The sequence below is a fragment of the Mirounga angustirostris genome, unplaced genomic scaffold (assembly GCF_029215605.1).
Source record: "Mirounga angustirostris isolate CCGP_5_RB_7025 unplaced genomic scaffold, mMirAng1.0.hap1 SCAF_1, whole genome shotgun sequence".
Classification (NCBI taxonomy): Eukaryota; Metazoa; Chordata; class Mammalia; order Carnivora; family Phocidae; genus Mirounga; species Mirounga angustirostris.
This window is the reverse complement of record NW_026991709.1, coordinates 161,858,610-161,868,389: the sequence shown is the minus strand read 5'-3', so window position 1 is coordinate 161,868,389 and position 9,780 is coordinate 161,858,610. Positions and strand designations below refer to the sequence as shown.

Genomic DNA, 9,780 nt, shown 5'->3' with positions numbered 1-9,780 from the left:
AAGTAGGCTCTGGATTGGCTAGTATGCACGCATATGAAAGGTGAGTCCTTTATGACCTCTAAGAATTGGCTAACCCTGGGAGAGGCAGTCTCTCCAGAGTCAGCCAGACCCCCAGAGGTCAAAGCATCAGAAATACAGGGCAATACAGTGCCAGGTTCTAGAATAGGTCCTGGTACTTTCTAGGGGCTCAGTGAATATTTGCTGAGCGAAGGTGGGAGAGAGAGAGCCTCATATGCTTATACCGTTCTCTCTGGTCCCTTGGGCAATGTGAGACCTCTCTTCTCCCCTCCCCAGCTCTCCAGGAACTGTCCTCCAAACAGGCAACTCAAATCCCTGATTATAGAAACGCATCCAATGGGCTCACCAGGGGGCGATGTTCCAGCCATCTCACCCCACCAGGCAGCTTTTCTATCCATCCGCGCTCATCATTCCTTTTCTGCCTCAGACTCCGAGGAGATTTCATTGTTACTTTGTTTTGTTGGTACTGTTTGTTGGTTTGTAGATGGGTAATGCTGCAAAGGGAGAACATTCAAGCAGTATTAAGGGCTGACAGTGAACAGCAAGCCCCCCCCCCCCACTGGCCTCCCCTTCCCTAGCTCCCCAATTCCCTGTTTGCACTGTATTTCTGCATCCCTCGGGAGAGAGTCTCTGCTGAAGAGTATAACAATAATCCATCTCTCGGGCATGTACAGGATGTACACACTGTTCTCCGCTCGGCTTCTTCCACTTAATATATCCTGGAGCTTACTCCACATCCAAAAATAGGGAACCGCCTCATGCTTCCAAGTCAGAACAGTACCCATAGTTTTGGATGTGTCCTAGTTGAGTTAAGCAGACCCCTCATGACAGACAGACATCCAGGCTATTTCCAGTTCCGGCTTCTAGAAACCCCCTGCACCAAATACCCTGTGTGTACATCCTCATGCACAGGGATGGGTATCTGCAGGAGGTCTTGTGGAAGGTATGCATGTGTTAAATTTTCAGGTTGCCACCCACAGAGATTCTATCAATTTACACCTTTTCCTTATATACGAAAGAAAACAGGTCTGACTGTCTGTCTGTTTTAATGCTCAGTTAGGACAGCAATTCTTCAAATCCTGGAGTCTGGCTGGGAGATCAAGCCTGGGGTTTCAGGTCTACAATCTACCCCAGCCAACTTTCTGACTCCAGGGGTGCCTGGGAGTCAGGAAGCAGATCAGGTCATCTTGATCAGCCTTAGCTTCCTCATCTAAAATGAGGAGAGGACTCTAGCTGGTGTTCTGAAAGTTCCCTTCCACCTCTAATTTTCAAGGTCCTTCTGACTCCCCAAGCTTCTGTGCCTCTATATGAATTGGGACTAATAGTCTCTACCTTGTTTACCTTGCCAGGTGATGTGAAGATGCAGTGATATGGTAGAAAGAAGAGATAATTAAACACTTCTGGAATCCCTTGCTAGAACACTAGCAGGGCTTGGGACATTCAGCAGGTGCTAAGCTAAAATGGGAGGTTGAAGACATACTGCATGGTGAAGCAGACTAATGTCGAGATCATCCAGAGGTAGGAGATGCCTTCACTGACGTCGTTCCCTCTGTCTAAAATGTGGCTCCCTCTAAGAGGGCCTGGCTAACTTCTGTGTCTCTAGGACTTACCAAGGAGCCTGGCACACTGTGGGTGCCCCTTAAATGTTTCAGGGTGGAGGCTGTGCTCAGGACTAGATGTGGCTGTGTTCTCTTCCAATGTGATTTTGGGGACTGATTGAGGGACAAGGTCCTTGTCACCCATGCTTTTCTCCTCCCTGCATCTCCTCTCCTCCTTTGCCTGGATGGGGTGGGCCCCAGCAGACTTCTGGTCCAAGGGCCACAAAATCCAATGTCCTGCCTTGGTGACTGGGGCAACCACGCTCAGCTCCAGCTGGCTGTTGTTGGGAGGAAATGCAGATCCATTCTTTTTCAAGAGATTTTCAAGAGAAGCCATAAATCCAATTTTTACCTGAGTTTAAATGTTACTCAGTTTTTTTTTCAAATCACTGTGGGAGTCCAACGAAACCATCTGAGACTTAGTGGGGGGCCCCAGGCTACCAGTTTTGGAATTCTGAAAACTGTCCCTCTCTCCCACTGTACAGATGAGAAATTGAGGCCCAGGGAGCAGGAGGAATTTGCTGGAGGTGATATGGTCAGAATCAGAGCCCAGGTCCCATTTGTCCCCTACTTTTTTCGTCTGTCTTCTCCCCCTTCTCTTTTTCCTTCTGTGTGTGTGTGTGTGTGTGTGTGCGCGCGCGCGTGTGTCTCTGCTCTGTCTCTGAGTACCTCTTTCAGTCTGTCTCTATCTCCTATTCTCTCCTGTGGGTCTCTTTTCAACTGTGTGATTCTCTCAGCATCTCTCTGCTCTCTGTGTCCCCTCCAGGAGCGTTCTCTCCGACCACAAACCTTCGGAGCTGGGTGCAGAGGCGACCCGGCATCAGCACCACTCCCCCACCCCGCCCCACCTCGGGCTCGCGCCCCGCCGCCCCCGCCGCCCCCGCCGCACATTTCCGGGGGCGCTGATTTCCGGCTCCCACGGGGTCGGTGCCGTCAGCGCCCCTTCCCGGCGGCCGCGACCCCTCCCCGCTGACCTCACCGGCGCCGCCGCCCCGCGCGGATATAAGCAGCGGCGCCGCGGAGCAGCGGGCGGCCGGCTCCCGGGTCCTGCGAGCGCTCCCGGCCTCCTGACCCGCCGACCCTGGACTCCGAAACTCCGAACCCGGACCCCCAGCATCTCGGACCCGTCCCGCGGAGCTCTCGCCGGGCAGGTAACCACCGCCGCCCCTTCTCCCCACGCAGGGGGCGTCCGGGCGCACTGGGAAGGGGGCCCTCTCCGCCCGCCACCGGGTGAGCCCCCGGGGGAAGCCGCGGCTTTTGTCCCCCGAGCGCCTCCCGGGAGCGTGGCGTCCGCACCCCCGGGTCTTCCACGGCGCGGGCACCTGGAGGCGCGGGCGGTCTGGAGGCGCTCGCTCCTGTGCGCTCACGTCCCGGCTTCTGGAGCTGCTCGGCGCCGAGCGGCGGCACCATGGAAAGTTCGCCAGCCCACCCCTGCCTGGATGGCAGCTGTAGGTCCGCGCCCGGACGTTGGGGGCAGAACCGGGCAGTCAGGGCGTCCGGCGTCAGAGCCCTGGGGTTAGAAGCCGAATCCAGATGTTAGAAACTGATTTTCGCGTTGGACTCGAATCTTAGCCTTAGAGCCTCAGTCCCACCTTAGAAACAATTTTACCGTTGAAATTGGGGATTTCAGAGTTAGAACTGGCTTCCTCGCTTGGCCATGGAATCTTAGCATTAGAAACGGAATCTTAGCTTTGGAATCGGAACGTTGACATCGGAATTAGAACATTGGAAAGGCGCGTTGGACCAAGAATGTGGCGCAGGGAAGAGTCAGCCTGCGACGCGTCAGTTAGCATTGTGGCCGTCGGGCCGGGCGCTCTGGGTGGTTACAGTCCTGGCGAGCCAGCCCTGCGCTCAGTGACACTGAGGAGTGGTGGTGGCGATGGGGTTCCCACGGCTTCCAGGCTCGCGCGGCAGAATTGGGCGCGCGGCCAGTCACTCCAGGCATCTCTATGGGGGAGGACACCCAAAGCCCGAGGCTGCCCCCGCCCCACCCTAAGGTGGCAGGTGGTCCTGCCAGTGGGAGGATGTTGGAACGGTTTGTTACCCAGCTTAGGGAGCCGCTGGGACAGAAAAGGGGGGAAGATGGTGCGGTTTGGGAGAGGGGTGCGGCGCGCTTATGCTCTCTCTCTCTGTCCTCCCAATTCCAGACGCCGCGATGCCCGGCCCTTGGTTGCTGCTGGCCATGGCGTTGACCCTGACCGTGGCTGGTATTCCGGGAGGTCGCGCACAGCCCGAGGTGGCCCAGCAGGAGGCAGCGATGGCCGCCAAGCACGCGGGTCTGGACGACCTCCTGCGCCAGGCGGAGCGCCTCCTACTCCTCGGCGAAGACCTCCAGCGGCTGCGAGGAAAGCAGGGCGAGCCAGAATCAGGTGAGGGGCGGCCGTGTCCCTCCGACCAGAGGACCTGAAGAGGGCTGGGGGGAACCAGGACGCAGAGGTGGGGAGGGACTTGGTCATCCAAACTCTTGCCTTCCAGAGGCTTAGAAACTCTTGATCATAACCTTAGCAGGATCATGAGTTGACCCTTTCCCGAGATCAGATTTCTCTTCCATGTTGGTCCTGGGAATGTTTCACAGAGAACAGACTTTCAGTGGGAAGATTCTGTGCAGGGGAGAGAGGAAAAGTCTCTGTAGGTGACAGTTTTAATTACTACTTACTAGGTGCATATATGCTAGGCACTGTTCTAAGCACTTCAAACACATTATCACACTATCTGATCTTCCTAACAAGCTCTTAGATCCAGACTATTATCCCTCATTTTGCACAGAAGAAAACTGAGGCTCAGAGAAGTTAAGTGAGTTGCTTATGGTCACACAGCTAGGGAGTGGCAGAGCTGGGACTGAAACCAGAGGCCTTTGACCATCTGTGTGGGCGCGCGTGTGCTTGTGTGTGTGCGTGTGCGTGTGCGTGTGTGTCTGCGATTTCTGAGAGGCTATGCAAGGCAGTGACTCTGGATGAGTGCTGCGGGGAATCTGCCTTAACTAGGAGCGAGGCTGGAGGGGGCGCTCAGGGGCAGAGGGTCCCTCACTGGTCTCTTTCCTTCCCCAGAGGCTCAGATCATTCAGCCGGACTGGCTCTCCAAGCGTCAGCATCCAGGCAAAAGGGAGGGGGAGGCAGAAGAAGGAGTTGAAGAGGAGGAGGAAGAAGGTGGGGCTGTGGGCCCCCACAAACGGCAGCACCCTGGCCGGCGGGAGGATGTGGTCGCATGGTCCGATGTAGCCCAGCAGAAGCGGCAGCATCCCGGCCGGCGCTCCTCCTGGCTGGGGTACACTTTAACCAAGAGGCAGCACCCAGGCAGACGGCTGGTGGATTCCAAGGCCCAGAGGAGCTGGGAGGCAAAGGAGGAGGAAGAGGAGGAGGAGGAGGAGGGAGAGCCGATGCCTGAGAAACGCCAGCATCCGGGCAAGAGGGCCCTGGGAGGCCCGTGTGGGCCCGGGGGAGCCTGTGGTCAAGCCAGCCTGCTGCTGGGGCTCGTGGATGACCTGAGCAGGAGTCAGGGGGCCGAGGAGAAGCGGCGGGCATCCTGGGCCAGGGAGCCGCTGGAGGAGTGAACCCACTTTCCTATGAAGTTTAGAGTCTAAGAATGTCTTAAGCCCTGTGGGCCCTATCCCTTTGTGATGTCCTCTTTCCCTCCTCCTTAGATCCCTGACCATACACCTGAGGCTCCCCCCGCCCATATACAACACCCAAGTCCCTGGCCTTGTCCCCCTCCCCCTTCAGGGACATGAGAAAGCGAGCCTCTGAGTTAAAACCCCATATTACCCCGCTTTCCACTGTTGGCAAGGGGGCAGATCCTAGAGTCCCTCTCCCTGCACCCCCTCAGGCTGCTCCCCTTCCTTAGCTCTGGCTAAAATGATCCTTCTGTGTCCTCTGAGCGATCCCCAGAGAGAAGCAGGGTGACTACGGATCCAGCAGCCAGTGAGGTCAGGGTGGGATTGAAGATGTGATGTCCAAATCCAGTTTCTATCCTCCCTTTCTTGGGCGTCCTTGTGTGGGTAGGCAGAGCCCCTCCCCATGGCTGTGCTCTGCTTGGGCAAAGCTTTGCAGGGAGGGGCATCCCGTGCTGTGCTGTGTGGTGACTGTGGGAATAAATATGTGCAGGCGTCTGGAAACAGCCCTGAAAACTGAACTTGTATATAACCTTCTAGCGTCTTCCCCCTGTCCATGATAATCATCCAAATGATAATAAAACATGCATCTGCATAATCTTGGAGCTCTGTGGTTGCAGTTTCGTCTCAGCTGGTGTGGGGTTTCTCTTTTTAACATTGAGTGGGACAAGATTAGAGCTCCCCGATTCTATTAAGAAAGGGCATCAAGGCCTCTGGGATTGTAATCGTCATGGTTCGATGGCAGGAATCAACAGCCTGTGTCATTCAGCAGCCACAATGAGAACAAAGGACCAGGCTGTCGTTGGGGACTCAAACTAGGGGCCTTCTGGGCCTGTGCAGGGAGGCAAGATGGGTGTAGGACAAGAGGGAGTGGTGGGGACTAAGGCAAAATGAAGAGGCCGGATAAGTGAAAACACTTAAATCCAAAAACATTGTGTGAATCAAATAACAATAACAACAATGTATTAACATTTATTATGTGTCAGGCACTGTCCTGAGCACTTCACATATAACCTTTTTATTTTTTTAAGTAATCTCTACACCCAACATGGGGCTCAAACAACCCCAAGACCAAGAGTCACAAGCCCCACTGACAGCCAGCTGGATGTCCCTATATTAATTCTTTTAATCTTCACAGCGGTCCTTCTAGGTATTACTATTATTATGCCCATTTTCCTAATAAGGAAACCAAGGTACAGAAAAGTTAAGTAACTTGTCTGAGGCTGAATTTGACCTACTCACTGCCAGTTTGCAACCTCTGATTTAGACTGAACTTCCCAATTTCCTCAGGCCTTAGACTCCAAATTAGGCCACCATTTGTTTGGTGGATGGATGAGCTATTCGTTTTTTCTGCAGACAGCTTTTGGTCACCCTCTTGGGCAGTGGAAGAAGGGGGCTAGAAGGGTGTCTGAGCCCCAGCTCCTCCCCTCGGGGAGCTCGCGGTTCAGGTGTGGTCAGGACAGAGGGAGACTTGGGCTTTGTAAGATGTACTTACACCCATATTTTCAATATTACTCCCCCAAGCCCTCTGAAATATTAAGCATTTGATGGATTTGCTGATTTTTCTCACTTTCAGATGAGAGAACCAACACAGAGACCAGGGTACCGCCCCTGGATGCATGAAGTGTGTAGGGCTGGCATTCCTCCTCACCTGACTTTCCACTCCACTCGGCCGTCTAAAACACCCATTGTTGCCATCAGGGCAAGTGGGGCCCTAATAACGTTCCCTCTGCTCACAGTCCCCCTCCGGAGGTGAGTGCCCTAACAGAGTCAATATGGACCATTTATGCAGTCCTTCCTTGGTGCTCAGTGCTTATAGACACTTTCTCAGTGAATCCCATGACCGCCCCAGGCCAGCTGCCATGTCCATTTACAGTTGAAAAAAGTTGAGTTGCAGCTGAGCGTGGTTAAGAGAAGCACTTGACCAAGGATATACTCCACCTTCTCTTGCTTCCAAACTTGATTGATGTGCGGGATGTTGTTACCTCCTCAGATAGGGGAAGACTTGAAGAGTGTGAGAAAACCACCCTCCCAGCCACTTAAGGCTTTTCCCTCTGCTCCTGTGAGTGATCGTACCAATGCACCATGATGGAAAGGATCTGGGCATTGGCTTCAGCCCTGGACAAATGATTGAACTAGTTTGAGCCTCAGTCTTCTCATCTGTAATATGGGCCCAGCAATCCCTACCCCTCCCTCAGAGTTGTTCTAATGATTAAATGGGATGGAGTGATAATGTGTACAGTCCTAGCACAGTGCATGGCACCAAGCAGATCCTTGATAAATGGCATTTTGAGCTCTAGTGCCTCAGGGCAAGAAGGGATTCAAAACAGAACCTTGTAGAACCACTTATTCTTTCCTTCCTTCATTCTCTAATTGCACATACAAAAAAGTTAAAAAACAAAACCCAAAAACCAGTCACTGGGGCTTTATTGTGAGTCCATGCCAGGAATTAGGGCTTTATCTTTAGGATAGTCTATGTGCTACTCTCCCAAAGACCCCCTTTCCTTCCCACTCTCACACATGTGCCTTTCACTCAGTCTAGGATGCTGTGGCAGAGATGCTTGGTGCGTTTCCCTAAATTTTCCAGCCTCCCTTGCACTTGGGGTAGAGTCACATGACTAGTCCTGGCCAATGGGCTGTGAGCAGACAGGTGTCACTCCCTAGCTGAGGCAGTTAGAGCCCATAAGACTCCCTTGCCCTTTTCTTCCTGCCTTGGAAGCCTGAGAGGCCACATGTTGAGATGGCAGAATGCATGATGGAGGGATTCTGGACCCCAGAGTCACCAGATGGAAGTTAGACACTGTGCCCCCATATCAGACTTCTCATGTGTATTAAATCACTTGTATTGAGTGTATTAATACAAGCAAACTTGTATTAAGTCACTGAGATTTCAGGGTTTATTTGTTCCTCCAACAAACTTAGCCAATTCGGGCTAACACAGATGCCTCCTCCCTGGGTCTCTCTCCACTGAAATCCTTCCCATCTTTCCCTTCTCATATGTATCTGCCTTCATCAGAGCTGTTTAGATCAGGGCCCAGCACGAAGTAGGTGGTCAATAAATATTAATTGAGTAGATGTGGAAAGCTTTAGGTCATTTCTATTTTAGTTCCCCAGCTTGACTTCCTGGGGGACCCTGCCCTTAAGGGGCTCCCTATCCAGTGGGGAGACAGACAAGCAAACATATGATGGCCACCCAGTGTGAGAAGTGTTGATTTTGGTGAGGAAAGCATGCAAGGAGAGCACAGACGAGGGGTCCTTGTGTGAAGCAGGCTTCCCGGAGGGGAAGTATCCACGCTGAGTCAAAGGATAAATAAAAGGAAAGACATTTCAGGCAGAAGAGAAGAGCATTAACAAAGGCCTAGTGGGAAGAAATAATGTGTTCTTGGAGTTGCTAACATTTGAAATCCGAGGTATTTTGGACCCTCCTTTTCCTCCCTCACCCTATCCTCTAGCCCTAAAGGGCATGTGCCTCATCCGGGCCTTGTGCCTTATCCAGTCCTCCCTCTCTCCCTGCCTTGGTTCAGTCCAGTCCCCACACAGGGACTCAGACTGTCATGGCTTAGATGTGTGAGGAAGCAGGGTGGTTTGGGGTGGAATTAGGGAAGCCTTCATGGGGGAAGGGGCACTTTAGAGCTTTGAAGGATGAAAGAAAAAAAAATTTTTCCTGAGCACTTCCTCTTGGGCCAGACATTAGGAAAAGGACTTTTATATGCACTGCTAGACACACAGTAGGTGATTTGTAAATATCTGTGGAACAAATGAATTACCCATCATAGTCATACCCCAGTTTAGAGAAAAGGAAACCAAGAGAGAAGTAAGGTGGCTTCTCTAAGTTCATGAGTCTGAAACTTGGGAGTTGTTTTTATGCTTCCCCTCCCCTATCACCCACATAGAATTTTTACCATGTTCTGTAGATTTTATCTCCTCAAATCCACCACTTCCTTCTAACTCCTGGGCCACGACTCCGACCCTGGCCACCATCATCCTTGGCCATCATCATCTGGAGACTTCAGTGGCCTCCTCACTAGTCTTTGGCTTCCACTCTTGTCTCCCAAACCTACTCTCCACACACAGCCAGAAGGACCTTCTCAAAGTGCAAATCTGATTTTGGCAACCACCTTGCTTAAGACCTATCAGTGGCTTTCATTTCACCTAGGATAAAATCTAAATTCCTTACCGCAGCCACAACGGCCTGCCCAGTTGGTCTCTATTGTGTTACCTGCACACAACTCAGGGCCTTTGTTCACGGTATTCCCTCTGTGTAGAGGCCCCTGCGTTCCCTTCTTTTTTTTTTTAAATTTTTTATTATTTTAATTTTAATTTATTTTAATTTATTTTTATTTTTTTAAAGATTTTATTTATTTATTTGATAGAGAGAGACACAGCGAGAGAGGGAACACAAGCAGGGGGAGTGGGAGAGGGAGAAGCAGGCTTCCCGCTAAGTGGGGAGCCCGATGCGGGGCTGGATCCCAGGACCCTGGGATCATGACCTGAGCCGAAGGCAGACGCTTAACCGACTGAGCCACCCAGGCGCCCCTATTTTAATTTTTAAATTAA

The 9,780-nt window shown here is 52.3% G+C and overlaps 1 protein-coding gene across 1 annotated transcript; it reads left to right on the top strand.

Moving 5' to 3' along the window:
- The first annotated feature begins 2,634 nt into the window (after nt 1–2,634).
- Nucleotides 2,635–5,304, top strand: TRH (thyrotropin releasing hormone). The gene is made up of 3 exons (XM_045863771.3): nt 2,635–2,767; nt 3,764–3,985; nt 4,664–5,304. The coding sequence occupies exons 2-3, from the start codon at nt 3,772–3,774 to the stop codon at nt 5,164–5,166; spliced, it is 717 nt and encodes a 238-aa protein (XP_045719727.1). The 5' UTR covers nt 2,635–2,767; nt 3,764–3,771; the 3' UTR covers nt 5,167–5,304.
- The last annotated feature ends 4,476 nt before the right edge of the window (nt 5,305–9,780 follow it).

Excerpts from the sequence above, each read along its gene's own strand:
- TRH (XM_045863771.3), top strand. The coding sequence starts at position 3,772 with ATGCCCGGCCCTTGGTTGCTGCTGGCCATGGCGTTGACCCTGACCGTG. Across the intron at positions 3,986-4,663 it reads GCAGGGCGAGCCAGAATCAG|AGGCTCAGATCATTCAGCCG; the intron begins GTGAGGGGCGGC and ends TTCCTTCCCCAG.